The sequence below is a fragment of the Microtus pennsylvanicus genome, chromosome 7, assembly GCF_037038515.1.
Source record: "Microtus pennsylvanicus isolate mMicPen1 chromosome 7, mMicPen1.hap1, whole genome shotgun sequence".
Lineage (NCBI taxonomy): Eukaryota > Metazoa > Chordata > Mammalia > Rodentia > Cricetidae > Microtus > Microtus pennsylvanicus.
In genome coordinates this window covers 115,659,845-115,675,933 of record NC_134585.1, presented here as the reverse complement: position 1 = coordinate 115,675,933, position 16,089 = coordinate 115,659,845, and the positions used below count along the sequence as shown (strand labels likewise).

The 16,089-nt window shown below is 44.5% G+C and overlaps 2 protein-coding genes across 2 annotated transcripts; both read right to left on the bottom strand.

Moving 5' to 3' along the window:
- Window positions 1-602: 602 nt before the first annotated feature.
- On the bottom strand, window positions 603-3,015 carry LOC142854062 (3 beta-hydroxysteroid dehydrogenase/Delta 5-->4-isomerase type 1-like). The gene is given in 3 exon segments (XM_075979182.1): window positions 603-628; window positions 2,281-2,454; window positions 2,457-3,015. Coding segments are annotated over 3 exon segments (759 nt in total).
- An 8,466-nt stretch (window positions 3,016-11,481) lies between these two features.
- On the bottom strand, window positions 11,482-15,449 carry LOC142853902 (NADPH-dependent 3-keto-steroid reductase HSD3B3-like). The gene is made up of 3 exons (XM_075979058.1): window positions 15,268-15,449; window positions 14,361-14,525; window positions 11,482-12,306 (listed from the first exon to the last, which is right to left on the bottom strand). Exons 1-3 carry the CDS (start codon window positions 15,410-15,412, stop codon window positions 11,495-11,497), a joined length of 1,122 nt encoding a protein of 373 aa, XP_075835173.1. The 5' UTR covers window positions 15,413-15,449; the 3' UTR covers window positions 11,482-11,494.
- Between the last annotated feature and the right edge of the window lie 640 nt (window positions 15,450-16,089).

The following is a 16,089-nucleotide window of genomic DNA, read 5'->3' as shown; positions in this document are numbered from 1 at the left end:
TGGGTCTTCTGGAACCAGGTTCCCGGTTCATCAGGGACCTCACTGACAAAGGGCCTACCTTTGTGCAGGCAGGCTACCAAAACAAAGGAACCCCTACTGCCCTTTGCCCCCAGCACCCTTCCTAGCACCAAAACAGACTCCCTAAATCCATTCTTGAGAACTTTTATGAGACTCTAGTGGATTCACACTACAGTATGCTTTTCCACATGACTTGGTAACTTTTCTTAGTACAGCATGTCCATCTTGCTTCTCTCTGCATCTGCTCACAACTCCAGACTCAATCCTTCCTCTTCTCATCTTCTTCTCTGTGTTAGGTAGTTTCATCAATCTCTTCCTGTTCAGCTACGGACAAACCAGCTTTTCACTACAATGAGAGCGATGTGTATTTGCATTGTACAAAGACGGTTTCACAGCACCCTGTACTCAAGAGTGGAGGCCTGCTCTGTGAGATAGAACCCATGCCTGATACCACAGAAATTTCCAAGAACCTGAGGCTAGATAGGCCAGGGACCTAGGAGAAACCAAATATTCTTCTGTTAATGAAACGTGGCAATAAAATGAGCCCTAATGACTTCTGCTATGCTCATAGATCAGTGCCTTGCTCAGCCATCATCAGGGAAGCTACATCCTGCAGTGGATGAAAATGAATACAGAGATTAACAGCTGGACCTGAAGCAGAGAGAGTGAGAGACCTTGGAACACTCAATCCTAAATGGGTTGTTTTCAACAAGTCCCTCCCTTCAGGACTCAGGGAACTGTGCAGAAGAAGAGGTTGAAAGATGTTAAGAGCCAGAGAGAATGGAAGACATAGGGAAACAAGGCCTTCTAGATACAGCAGGGCTCACACTCGTGCGAAGTCATAGACACTATGCAGTAGCCACAGGGCTACACCAGTCTAAGCCTGACTGAGCATCAGTGCTGAGAGTGGAAATAGACAGAGACCCCTTCCCTAAACCAGAAGTAATCTCCAATTAATAATGGATCACAAAGAATATAATTGTTTTTTTGGAGTCTCATTGGGTCTACAAAGCACACTGAAGGGCAAGCCTCATGTCCACCAGTAGTTAACCAACACAAAACAAACTCAGTGGTACTTTTGGAGTTGTTTCTTTAAAACTTTACAGATCTTTTGTTCACATGCTATGACTTCCAATTTTGTTTTCATCTGTGATCTGTCTGTGTAAAATGTGCTAATGAACAGGACAAAGAGGTGACTACTTACAGGAGTGTGGATGCTTCCTGCAGAAGGCTACACTAGAAAGTCTGTACATACCTGGCGTCATGTGAGAACTTTTCTCATAACCATACACACGATATCTCCACTCTCTAGTCCTATCTACCCAAGCCCTTCCTCGAGGCCACATGCAATTAGAGTAGAATTGCATACAGTAGATCATATAGAGTGACTGGACACTCAGAGATGGAGCCCATGATTTTTCCTGCCCATTCTTCTGCAAATCCATGTCAATGGTTGACTAGTCCAGGTGGGATGATCTGCCTTTAGGAACAGTGAAACTTGGTAAGATGGCTGTTGTTTGGCTCAGAGGATAGCCCTGTACAGCTGAAATAGAGACTGAGAACATCTTCTGACTAGGATCATTTGTTAAGGCAAATGTGGCATCCCAGGTGTTCCTCAAGATTTCTCTTGATTCTGTGGAGTATCACATGTGGGACTGGGTAAGGGATGGAAGCCAGGAAATCTAAGGGGGTTCTATCAGGAAGCAGCAACCCATAATCCGGGGCCTTGCTGTTCCTTTGACTAACTGCCCTAGACTCCAGGATTCTGAGGGAACAGGAAGGCTCTCAAAACAGTTTCCCTGATGAACTATGTTGACTCCTTTCCAAAGAAAGTCAGCTAAGAACAGGAGCTGGTGATGCAGAAGGGTCTTTATCTATCTGTTGTTTCATTGGTTGATTAATAAATAAAACTGCTTGGCCTGATAGGTCAGAACATAGGTATGCTGGGAAGACAGAACAGAATGTTGGGAGGAAGAAGGCGGTGAGGTAAGGCACCTCAGACAGAAGCCAATCCTCTTCTCTCCAGTCATACACAATGGAGTCAGCCGCCAGGTCAGACATGCAGAATCTTTCCCGGTAAGACACCACCTCGTGGTGCTACACAGATTATTAGAAATGGGTTAATCAAGATGTGAGAACTAGCCAATAAGAGGCTAGAACTAATGGGCCAAGCAGTGTTTAAATGAATACAATTTGTGTGTTGTTATTTGGGGGCATAAGCTAGCCAGGTGGCTAGGAGCTGGGTGGCAGGAAGCGGCTCACTGCTCCTCACTACAAGCTGGTACAGCAGGGATAGAGGAGGGCTCCAACTGGAATCGAGGCAGAGGCCCCAGCCCTTGCTCAGAGTGTAATTTAAATCATCACATCCTTGGTGAGGAGTTTCATCTGAGATGTAGTAGAACTGTCCTTGAATATTTGGTGACTTCTTGATGGTCACTGGCAAATGTGTGCTCAGGCTGCAAAGCCCACATATTCTGGGTTGACTGTGGAGAATTTGACAGTAATGTCCAGAATAGCATTATTTTTGAGGGTCCTGATCATTGACTCAGAAAGGAATGAGATTCCCTCCCCATAAATGTATGTGGGTCTTAAGGCACAAGTATGCAAAGTGCCACCATCTTTCAGGGTGCGCCCATTGGCTGCCAACACTACCTTCTCAGCCATCTTTTTGCTGTATGGGTATGGATCAGACCATTTATTTTCATGTTGTTCTTGCTCATGGCCATTCAGTATGATCTCCTTGTAGGAGCTGGGCCCTGCAACCTCAACCGAGCTGGTGTAGATGAAGGCTGGTACACTAGCCCAAACACAGGCCTCCAACAGCTTCTGGGTATCTAAGCACAGACAACACTCTGTCAGGGTCAAGAAATCACCCAAGGAGTCTACATGATTCCTGTTCCTTTCCACCCTAATCCCAGCTCCCTGCTGCATTCTTTGCTGTTTCTGGATCAGCAGGGGCTTGGGCTCATTAGCAATAAAAAAGGAAAATGGTGACATGTGCTATCTGCTCATCATGGTTTCTAGCCTTCCAGCCTTTACAGGTCTTTCTCTGCCTGTCTTTCTGTCTCTCTCTTTCTCTCCCTCCCCCTCTCTCTGATTGTGAACACACACACACACACACACACACACTTCTGACAAAGTACTTTGATTCAGAAAAGAACAAAGTATTTCTAGTCTTTGCTTTGTCAATACAGTTTTAAAAATGACAATATGTCATTTTGTTATTGGGAAGCATTTTTTTCCTTTTCTTTCTTTCTCCCTCCCTCCCTCCTTCCCTTTTTCTATTCCCCTTCCTTTCTTTCTTTCTTCCTTCCTTTTTTCCTTCGTTCCTTTTCTGAGGCAGAGTTTCTATTTTAGGAGCCTGTCTGAAACTCACTGGGTAGACCATGCTAGCCTAGAACTCACATGGATCTGCCTGCCTCTGCCTACCGAGTGCTGGGATTAAAAGTGTGCACCAAAACAACCAGGCAACAATTTTTAAATTACCAAAAAAAAGTAGTCTCTGGCAAGGACAGGCGAGAATGCTAACGCTACAGTGCCACACACAGTTTTACAGAGGTAATTGCACATTAGATGGACATTAGAATGCTGGAACTGTGGGGATGACAGAAATTGTCACAAGCACCATGCCTAGTGACCCAGCAAAGGTCGCTGAGCTGTGTGGAGATATTACACTTTCTATGACTGAGGCTACCTTGTCTTCAGCACTGGAGACTCCCTCTTCCATGTTTTGTGCTCTGAGGTTTTGTTTCATTTCCCAAGGTTTTCATTTCCAGTTTCCTCTCTGTTTGGCTTTGCTTTACCAACTCCATCTCAACTTTCATGTCTTGAACTGTTTTCATCATGTCCTTGACTGTTCCTTTGTATTATCATAGACTTTGATGAGATTTTTTCATGTCCTCTTAAGGTCCTTGAACATATTCATAATTGCTGCTTTGAAGTTCTTGTGTTTTCACACTGGTGCCTAGCCTTCTGGGTTTGTGATGACTGATGTGATTTTAGATGTTGATTCCGGGTCTCTGTTGTAGGGGTACTCTGTTGTTTGGTTTTTTTGGCCTCTCTTGACTTTAGGAGAGGGTGGAGGCTGTGGGTTTCCTGGTAGACAGTGCTTCTGCAGGTTGGTGAGTGGCAAAGGGTAATAGAGGTGGGCTATGTAAAATGCCCGAGAAGGGCTTCATGAAAGAGCTAAGAGTTCCCTACTACATCAAGAGATGTGGTGCTCAGGGATTTAAAGGTGTGGTGGAAAGGGGCCTTCTGCATTAGGTTGAACTAAGGCAACAAGTAATTTGAAGAGACAGGCTTGATGGGCTGGGCGACCCTGGGTCTGCAGTAAGAACTGGAGCCTGATGAATGGAGCTGAGGTGGGAGGTGGGAACCTGTGAGCAGGCTGTCACCAATCGATGGTGAGAGGGGAGAGATCATAAATGAGGACACAGTGGAGAGCAGGGTTCCCCTGTGTGAGTCCCTCCCAGGTGTAGCCACTGAAGGCCAGATGGAAAGTGGGTGCTGACAGGAAGGAATGGGGCTCGGCTACAAGTGGGGGACAGTGGAGTGAGAGGGTCCACAGGCAAAAGGAAGCATGGTTTGGCTACAATGTTTGGTACAGTCCCCAGAAAAGGAAGTAGGACGGATAGACAGGCTCCTGCAAGCAGGCTGCTCCGGGGCTGGTGTGAGGATGGAGAGAATGTGATGGAGGGGAGGAAGGAGAGTGGAAATCACCTACCCGAGTCCCTGGAGTCCCAGGCAGAGAGCTTGTGTAGGCATAGTTTGCTGACACAGAGGGATGGGAGAAGGGAAGAAGGTGGGATTGCTGCAAGGTTCCAGCGGTCTCCAGGGAATGGAGGGTGTCAGGTTGGGAGGGGAGTGCCCAGCACGCCTATATCCACCTTTGAAAGTGGTATCTTTTACTTTTGGCAAACCTCTAAACTAGCAACAACAGTTAGAGTTAATGTATTTCCCCCTTTAATCTCCTTTGAGAATTAGCTCTCTTTGTCTCCTCTCTCTCTGCCTCTCTTGAGACAGGGTTTCTATGTGTAGTTCTGGCTGTTCTCAAATTGGCTTTGTGGACCAGGCTAGACTTTAACTCAGAGATCTGTCTGAGATGTAATTTATGTGCTAAGAATAGACTCCTAAATGATTACATTTCAGTTGAGTGACCTGATTAAGAACCTCCTCCCCTAGGAGTTGTTGAATTGCCTTCTATACTGGAAATGGGATATGTTATCTACTTTGAACACTGTTATACTATGGATGTCGGGGGACAGAAGCCAGATACTTCTGGTAAGGGCCTTGCCCCTCATTACCAGAGTGGGTTGGAGGGGACAATTTATTTCCTCTCTGAGCTACATTGTTCTTTCTTTCAAGAGGTTGGTCTTCCCAGATTACATTACAAAGCAATGTGACAAGGGCAGGCTCAGAAAAGACATGCTCTTTAAAAAGTCAGTGCAGGCTCTCCCTACCCAGGGCCTCTGTGGGGGGGGGGGGGGAGGTAGAACAGCAGGCTTTCGATAAAGCTCATACTTAAGCAATCCCAACCCCTGATTTCTGTTTGTCATAAGCCACCTCGGGGAATTACAAACAGATTTTTAGAACACAAACTTCCAAAGCCCCATTCAGCTTCCTTGCACACCCAAGGGAGAGAGTGCCAGTGTTGTGTTCAGCCCCAGGTGAAGAATCTTAAGCCCATGGTAGGGGAGAGTGTCTGCATGGATTCTGGAGTATGGGTCCTGTGCAGTCCAGGCATGAGGAGAAGAGACTCCCATGGGACAGCAATCCTGATGCACATGTTTCTTACCTGGAACTGTATGCAATGTGTTCCCATGCCCTGGGGCCACTGCCTTAAGCAGAGGGTCTAAGAAGCAGGCACTCTTTACTGTGGAACATTAGTTAAAGGTGTGTTACATTTCATTATTCTGCTCTATATTTGTTTAATGATGCAAAGATGTTTTGCTTTCTTTAATGTTCCATTTGTTAAACTCTGTGTTTACTCTGTGTTACTGTGCCTTTCTAAGACACCTGATGGTCTAATGAAGAGCTGAGTGGCCAATAGCTAGGCAGGAGAATGGATGAGCTGGACTGGCAGGCAGAGAGAATAAGTAGGAGGAGAAATCAGGGAAGAGGGATGGAGGAGTGAGGAATGGAGAAGGGGAAAGGATACCAATCACCCAGCTACACAGCAAGCCTCAGAGTAAGGCATAAAGAGAGGTATATAGAATAGAGCAAGATAAAAGCCCAAAGGCAAAAAAAAATATCAGTTAAGAAATGCTAGCTAAAAGCAAAGCAAGCTAAGGCAAGGAATTCATAAGTAAGAATAAAGTCTCTGTGTGATTATTTGGGAGCTGGATGGTGATCCCCAAATATAAAGAGTAAAACACCAAAAGGACCACACAATATACCCAAATTTATGGGACACAATAAATGGTAGTGTTAAGAGGAAAGCACTAAATACCTCCATAAAGAAGCTGGAAAAATCCCACACTAGTGAATTCACAGAACATTTGAAAACCTTAGAACAAAAAGAAGCAAACTCATCTAAGAGAACTAGATGGCAGGAAATAATCAAATTAAGAGCTGAAATCAACAAAATAAAAACAAAAAATACAATGAATCAATGAAACAAAGGGTTTGTTCTTCAAGAAAATCAACAAAGTAGACAAGGTTTTATCCAAACTAACCAAAAGGCAGATAGAGAATATCCAAATTAACAAAATCAGAAATGAAAAGGGGGACATAGCAACAGACATGGAGGAAATAAAGAGAATCATCAGGTCATATGAAAACCTGTACTCCACAAAATTGGAAAACTTAAAGGAAATGAACAAATTTCTGGATAAATATAACTTACCAAAATTAAATCAAGAGCAGATAAACAAATAAACATATCTATAATTGCTGAAAAAATAGAAACAGTCATCCAAAATCTCCCAACCAATAAAAGCCCAGGACAGATGGTTTCAGCTCAGAATTCTACAAGACTTTCAAAGAAGAACTAATACCAATACTCCTAAAATTATTCCACACAATAGAAACAGAAAGAACATTGCCAAACTCTTGTTATAAGGCTACAATTACCCTGATATCAACACCACAGAAAGACATTACTAAGAAAGAGAATTACAGACCAATCTCACTCATGAACATTGATGCAAACATACTAAATAAAATACTGGCAAATTGAATCCAAGAACACACCAGAACCAACATCCACCATGATCAATTCGGCTTCAGCCCACAGATGCAGGGATGGTTTAACATATGAAAATCTGTCAACATAATCTACCATATAAACCAGCTGAAAAATAAAAACCACATGATCATCTCATTAGATGCTGAAAAAGCATTTGACAAAATACAACATCCCTTCATGATAAAGGTCTTGGAGAGAACATGGATACAAGGATTTTACCTAAACAGAATAACGGCAATATATAGCAAGCCAACAGCCAGCATCATAATAAACGGAGAGAAAGTCCCAGTGATTCCACTGATATCAGGAACAAGACAATGTCGTCCTTTCTCTCCATATCTATTATTCAATATAGGTCCTAGTTAGAGCAATAAGACACCAAAAGGAAATCAAGGGAACACAAATTGGAAAAGAAGAAGTCAAACTCTCACTGTTTGCTGATGATATGATAGTTTACATAAGTGATCCCAAAAATTCTATCAAGGAAGTTCTACAACTCATAAACACTTTCATTAATGTGCCAGGATACAAGATTAACACCAAAAAATCAGTAGCCCTCCTGTACACAGACGATAAAAGGGCTGGAGAAGAAATCAGAGAATCAACCCTTCACAATAGCCATAAATAGCATAAAATATCTTGGAGTAACTCTAATCAAACAAGTGGAAGACTTGTATGACAAGAATTTTAAATCTTTGAAGAAAGAAATTGAAGAAGACACCAGAAAGTGGAAAGATCTCCCATGTTCTTGGGTAAGCAGAATTAACATAGTAAAAATGGCAATCCTACCAAAGCAATCTACAGATTCAACACAATGCCCATCAAAATTTCCACAAAATTCTTCACAGACATTGAAAGAATGGTACTCAACTTCATATGGAAATGCAAAAAACCCAGGATAGCCAAAAAAAAAAAAATCCTGTACAACAAAAGAACTTCTGGAGGCATCACAATCACTGACTTCAAACTCTACTACAGAGCTGCAGTACTGAAAACAGCCTGGTATTGGCATAAGAACAGACAGGAGGACTAATGGAACTGAATAGAAGACCCAGCTATCAATCCACACATCTTCGAACACCTGATTTTTGACAAAGAAGCAAAAAAATATCAAATGGAAAAAAAAGAAAGCATATTTAACAAGTGGTACTGGCATAACTGAATATCAACATGTAGAAGAATGAAAATAGACCCATATCTTTCACCATGCACAAAACTCAAGACCAAATGGATCAAAGACCTCAACATAAAGCCAGCCACACTGAACCTTATAGAGGAGAAAATGGGAAGTACACTTGAATGCATTGGCACAGGAGACTACTTCCTAAATATAACCCGAGCAGCACAGACACTGAGAGAAACAATTAATAAATGGGACCCCCTAAAACTGAAAAGCTTCTGTAAAGCAAAGGGCATGTTCAACAAGACAGGACAACAGCCTGCAGAATGGGGAAAGGTCTTCACTAACCCCACATCAGACAGAGGTCTGATCTCTAAAATATACGAAGAACTCAGGAAATTGGTCATCAAAAGAACACATAATCCAATTTAAAAAATGGAGTACAGGGCTGGAGAGATGGCTCAGTGGTTAAGAGCATTGCCTGCTCTTCCAAAGGTCCTGAGTTCAATTCCCAGCAACCACATGGTGGCTCACAACCATCTGTAAAGAGGTCTGGCGCCCTCTTCTGGCCTTCAGGCATACATGCAGACAGAATATTGTATACATAATAAATAAATAAATAAATAAATATTTAAAAAAAAAAAAAAAAAAAAAAATGGAGTACAGACCTAAACAGAGAACTCTCAACAAAGGAATCTAAAATAGCTGAAAGACACTTATGACGGGGAAACTCTGTCTACTAGCCAGTTAAGGCATGGCTACCTGGAGCCCAGGAAGAAAAACCGGGAGGTCCCAGGTGTGTGCTCTCTCTGCTCTGCTCCTGCCAGACAGATAGGAAGTTGAACCTCTCACTCTTGTAGAATGAGTTTCCCCTTATAACCATTAAAATATGATTGTCATCCATGAGCTGGCGCGGTTATATACCCAATTTGCAACACACTTAAAGAAATGTTCAACATCTTTAGTCATCAGAGAAATGCAAATCAAAACAACTCTGAGATTCCATCTTACACCTGTAAGAATGGCTAAGATCAAAAACACTGATGACAACTTATGCTGGAGAGGTTGTGGGGGAAAAGGGAACACTTCTGCATTGCTGGTGGAAATGCAAGCTGGTACAGCACCCTTTGAATGTCAGTGTGGCGATTTCTCAGAAAATTAAAAACCAACTTTCCTCAAGACACAGTAATACCACTTTTGGGTATATATCTAAAGGATGCTCAATCGTGCCACAAGGATATGTGCTCAACTATGTTCATAGCAGCTTTGTTTTTCATAGCCAGAACCTAAAAACAACCAAAATGACCCTCAACCAAAGAATGGATAAGGAAAATGTGGTACATTTACACAATGGAGTACTACACAGCAGAAAAAAATAATGACAGCTTGAGTTTTGCAGAAAAATGGATGGAGCTAGAAACCATGATTTTGAATGAGGTAACCCAGACACAGAAAGATAATTATCACATGTACTCACTCATATGTGGTTTTTAAACATAAAGCAAAGAAAACCAGCCTACAAACCACAATCCCAGAGAACTAAGACAACAATGCGAACACTAAGAGAGACTTGCATAGATTTAATCTACATGAAAGTAGAAAGTAGAAAAAGACAAGATCTCATGACTAAACTCGAAGCATGGGGACCTTGGAGGAGGGTTAAAAGGAGGAGGGGATAAGCAGGGAGGAGAACAGAGAAAAATGTAGAGCTCAATAAAAATCAATAAAAAATAAAAAAGAGTAAAACAACAACAACAACAAAAACCAACTACACTTTCACATTTTTTTTTGAAACCAACAAAGGTAAGTGAGAAGATTTAGAATTCCTAAGAACAGCTTCCGAGAACTTTCCAACCACAAACCCAATAGCACAGCTTCCTTCCAAATTAGGCCATGATGGAGCCCATTGCCCATTCTCAATATCCCCTTATAGGCAGTTGGTGCCACCATGCTTGGAAAGGGGATATATCTGTCACCTCCAGCAACTTCTGCCAATCCCAGAGTATCAACCTACAGCTACCCTCTGCTGTCTAAGCTTACACACAACTGGTCCCAGGAGTCTGGGATTTGAGATACAATTCTCTGTGCTTTAGAAACAGAAAACTCTGAGGCATTAGGTTGCCAGGGGAAGTGGGTTTCTTTACAGTTCTGTCCAGAGCTAGGGAGAGAAACATTCTTAGCCTCTGCCCACTGTTCTTCTCCTAACACATTTACAGGAAAACTGGAACACAAACATCAGACAGATGTGTAGATTTAGCTGTGAGGAAAGCTGTAACTCTGAGAACATTCATTGGAGGGTGTCTCCTCCTGTCCCCACTGCAGAATCTCCTGGAGCCATTGTGACTTTAGCCTTGCTTCTCTCAGGGTCGGTCCCATTTCCATTAAATACAGTCATCTAGTCATCTAGGACACCCCTGAGACAAGGGGCATGGAGTAGTGTTGTCATCCAGCTGCCCTCACTCCCCCTGACTGACAGCGGAACTTCCTTGTGGTCTGTAATTGGCAAGGATGCTTGTGTTATTTCTGGCTGGTGTTTCTCCACAGAAGCAGTAGAGCTATAAAAGGTTGCTGGGCAAAATAAAGCTTGCTGTTCTTCTAACTGAAAAGAAGCATCCGTGTCTCAATCTCGGCACCCCCAGTCAGTCTAGGCAAGTCCAGGCCGTGTAGGCCATGGTGGATTAGTCTCATATCCCTCACCCTGCCCTGATTTTCCTCTGTCCACCTAAGATCTCTAATCCCTTTCAGATCCTATCACGGCCTTGTCCAGACGAAGTAGTGGAATAGAAGAGAAAAATAACTTCTACCAGTGAGGCATTGCCAAATATTTATTGTTGCTTTTATGGAGCTTCATAAAGCAATGGAGTTTCGCAAGGACAACCTATGCTTTTAGTGGGTAGGTGAAACCAAAGGAGAGAGCTCTCAGGTCCATGGGGTCTGAATAGTTTGGAATTAGGAGCTGAGGCGCCACAGCCCATGTGCTCTGGGCTGGTGCTGAGGAAAGCCTGTGGCTGGGGCAGTGACCAGCAAAGCTGTGGTGACTTGAGAAGAGACTGAGTTGGTCTTTGTGTGAAAGGGAGGCAGCAGGACCTGGGTTGTGCCTCTGTCCCTTCTGGAGGACCTGACAAATATTTCCTGAAGGCACCCAGGGCCCTGTCGCTGCCATTGTCACATCACTGAGTCTTTGTGTTCAGTGTCCCCTTGTGCTGCTCCACTAGTGACCCGATCCACTCTGAAGTTTTCTCCCTGGCTTCCTCCCAGCTGACAGGCGGCTCATAGCCCAGATCTCGCTGAGCTTTCTTGTAGGAGAAGGTGAACACACTATTTAACAGTGTGACCACGTAGCGGGTTAAGGGAGGCTGGTAGTTGTAGATTGGACGCAGCAGGAAGCTCACCACTTCCAGCAGGAAGGCAAGCCAGTACAGCAGGGGCAGGGGAGGGCTCCAACCAGAATAGAGGCAGAGGCCCCAATCCTTGCTCAGGTTGTAAACTAAATCACAAAAGCTTTGGTGAGGAGTGTCATCTGAGATGTAGTAGAACTGCCCTTGGATGTTTGGTGACGTCTTGGGGTCTCGTAGGCCCCTGGCTGCCAGAACGTGTGCCCAGGCCGCATTGCTCACATACACTGAGTTGCCCACAGAGAATTTCGAAATATGCCAAATAACGCTATTGTTTTCAAGTGCTCTATTCATTGAGCCCAAAACTGTTTGGCTTCCTTCTCCATAGATGAATGGGAGTCTTAAGGCACAAGTATGCAAAGTGCCGCCATCTTTCAGGGTGCGCCCATTGGCTGCCAGCACTGCCTTCTCAGCCATCTTCTTGCTGTATGGATATGGATCAGACCACTTGCTTTCGTGATTCTCTTCCTCGCAGGCATTCCGGATGATCTCCTTGTAGGAGTTTGGTCCAGCCACGGATATTGAGCTGCTGTAGATGAAGACTGGAACACTGGCTTCCACACAAGCATCCAACAGGAGCTGAGTACCTGCTCACAGAAAGCTTGCCATTACCGACAGGAAATAAACCAAAGGGCCCATTGTGGCTATGGCATCAGCTTCATCTCCTTTTCAACCCCACTGGAAGGGCCGCTACAGACCCAAATGCCTTCTTACCTGATCTTGACTCAAATTGCCATTCTATAGCCACAAATTAGATTCTGGAAAACAGAGATTTCTAGGTTTCTGAATTCATAAAACTCTCTCTCTCTCTCTCTCTCTCTCTCTCTCTCTCTCTCTCTCTCTCCCCCCCCCTCCTCATGTACTTACTTTTCAGTGCTAGGGATCAAACCTAGGTTCTTCCTTATGTTAGACAAGGCCCGCCCCACTGAGCCACTGAGTCTTAGTTTGCTTTCTATTACTGTGAAAGGGTTTATATATGGCTTAGATGTTCTCATAAGTTTCACTGAGGAAAGTCACCCCAGGAACAAAGGCAGAAACCATGGAGGAATGCTGTTTACTACTTTGCTTCCCTTGTGCCCAGCAAGCTTACCCATAGAATGCAGGACCACCTGCCAAGTGGTGAGAGCTCACAGTGGCCCCGGGCCCTCCCATATCAATCACTAATCAAGAAAGTAGCCCATGGATATCCCCAGAGGCCAATCTGATGGAAGCAACTCTGCAGTTGAGGGTTCCTCTTTTCAGGTGACTGCTATGTTTCAAGGAGCTACAAACTAAAGCCAGCATCTTCATTCTGGAAAATTATTCCTTTCTGTTTTCTAAAACTGGCATCAATAAATTCCCATTTACTTTGGGGATGTTGCTCAGTGGTTGAGCCTTTGCCTTGTGTTGAAGGTTTGATGCCCAGCAGCAACAACGACAACAAAAAAGTCAAAAAGATGACTCCCCCAAATAAAAGCCTACAGTTACTTATGTTCATGCATTTCCTTTCATTAAAGGAGGGCCAGCGTTTAATCCAAAAATTCAAGACACATTTTCTCAGACATAGTGCAGAACTTACAGCATGCCCTCTCAGGTATGCACATATAAGCAATATGTATTTTTATTTTACTTTTCAGGTAGAGTCTCTTGACTGTGCCATCCAGACAGACTGTCCTGGAAGGTATGATCTTCCTGACTCAGCCTCCTGAGTGCTAGGATGACAGATGGGTACCAGTACCCCTGGGGATGCAGTATACACTCACAATTAGACACTAAAGGCTTGTGTTTTTTCTCATTTAGTAAAGACTAATTCAGTATTGAGAATCCTAGAATTCCCAGCAGGAGTCGAAGTGAAAGGTATGAGCGAAGAAGGTAGGTAGTACTCAAAGGATTCCCTTTGAGTTGGTAATGGAGAATACCCAAATATTTCGTTGATTTGGAAAAGGAGTCGGAGTCACTAAATCTGGAGGTCACCTGGAGCATACATGCCAGGCAGGACCTCGGAGCACAGTGGTACTAAGAAGACTATCTTGGGGTTGGAGGCAGTCAGAGTGATCGTGTTATATGGTAAAGTCCTTATTAAAGTATATTGGAATCTACTTTCAGAGGCACTAAGCATTTAGGGACGGGGATTTGATGAAGACACTGTGCTCTGGCTAGGACCAGTCTTCAAGAGGAGATTGGTGCTGATCTAAAGAGATGGCGTTGTGGAAATTGAAAAATTGTTGCTTTTAAGAAAACAAGTGCTGGGTTATTTTTCTTGGCAGACCCCTGTGGAGCAGCTGTGATGGCTCTCTACAGAGGAAAGGCCAGGGTCTGCTTCAGAGAGGCAGTGGGTGGATGGACATCAAACATTTGGAGATGACGTCCCCTCACTTTGGCAGGGAGGAACAGTAGAACTTCCCTAGCAGTCAGAGTGTCAAGGCTGTGACTTTATATCTCTTCTCTCCTACTGACTACCTGTGGGGCCACTATTCCCTCCTCGCTCAGTCCATTGTCTTCTTTTAAACACCATAGCCCCGAGTTCTGCTCGCTGGGCTGGCAAGCTGAGGTAACCCAGAGCAGAGCAGGTGTTCCATGGTCGGCATGTCCCTTCCTGTCCTCATGCTATTTGGCCATTCAGATTTTCCCACTCACTCTATATCTTCCTGAGGTACTGTACCTTTCAGATTGATATCCACGATGGTCTGTCTAGGAATGACACCTGAGATGTCAACAGCGCCCGCGGTATGAATGACAACAGAGATGCCCTGGCAGGCTCTCCGCAGGCACTGGGCATCCAGAATGTCTCCCTTCAGCACGGTCACCTTGGCTTTTGTCTGCAGCTCTGAGAAACACAAAGCAGCTCATTGGAAAACCATCCTGCTCGGAATGGAAGTTTCCTGACACAGTGTCAGTTGCCCAGGGCTTCAAGGGCAGCCAGAGCGAGGGGATCCTGGGGAGGAGGCCTTTCTACTGAAGGAACAATAGATGCACAGCAGTCAGAATGCAGCATTTGGAGGGAAGGAGGGAGCATCGTTTCCACCCCCATCCTTTTGTGGAAATGAATCCGAGCAGGAAGATGTCATTTGTGCTTTGCACATGAAAACAGAGTTATGGAAATTCATGAAGTGGTGGCAGTCAAATGTAAAACGGGAGAAGTAGGATTTGATTGACAGAAAAGGGGAATCACTTGTGGATTTGGACTGAGGCAGAAGCAGAGGCAGAGTCCTGTGTGGGAAGCTGTAACAGTGGTCTTAGATTGTGAATATCCAGGCATAAAGACGTAAGAGTAACCCAGATAAGCAACAGGTTACTCAGACTGTGTCTTCCAGAGCTCCAGTAGAAGAACCAGAGAGAAGCTGCCACATCCCAGCCTTTAAAGGATAGATCTCCAGACCTGGACGCCTACCCTTCCTTGTCTTATTTTAGCTGCAGGATCGTGGAGAAGTCAGTTGTCTTCTTGACCATATGCGGCACCAACTGTGATTATCTCTGTTGAGCCTCTTTTACAGATCTACCTGTTTTATTTGGTGACAAGAGACACCTCCCCACCCCTAGTACATGTTCACCAGCCTAGGGTCACTTACTGGATAGCTCCTCCCTGTGTTTTGGAGTGAAGGACCTGTACAAGGCCCTGATCTCCTGCAGCTCTTTCTCCTGAGTCAACATGCGGACGACCCTCTGGCCCAGAAACCCTCCTGCTCCCGTCACCAGGCAGCTCCACCTGGGCATGGTCAACACAGGAAGCAGACGGCAGAGGGAGCAGGTGCGATGTAGGAGACCCTGGGGAGGGGGAGATGGAGAGATGCAATTGATTGGTACAGAGTCATGGAGTTTCTACTGTGATAACATTGTAGAAAAGAGGTGTTTCCTGACCACTTCCTTCATAACATCACTTCTGTGATTCCAGAGTGTGTGGATCGTCTTCAGAAAGTCATCACAAGGTCAGTTTTGCAGCAGACACCAGGCGTGCAACCTCTAATTCAGATCAACTCTGACACCGAGACACCTTTGGATCTCAGTGACAGGCTGTACTCCACGGTTGCCCCCCTCATATTAGCTGCCACTTCCAAGGCTTACCTGTGCTTCTTAGAAACCTCACACACACTGGGGTCCTACAACCCTTCACTATGTGTGGCTAGTTCCTGCAGCTTCCCATAGACTTCAGAGACCCAAGCTTACATTGGTTGGCTTCCTATGAAGGATGCCACCAAGGATATGGAGGAAGAGATGCACAGGGTGAGGAATGAGAAACCGGAACAAGACTTCTACATTCTTGCTTGATGTACCAACCTTCAAGATGCTGTGGGATGTCTTTCTGTATACTGTAAATATGTATTGCTCTCATTGGTTGATAAAAAAGCTTCTTTGGCCTATGGCAAGGCAGGATAGAGCCAGGTAGGAAATCC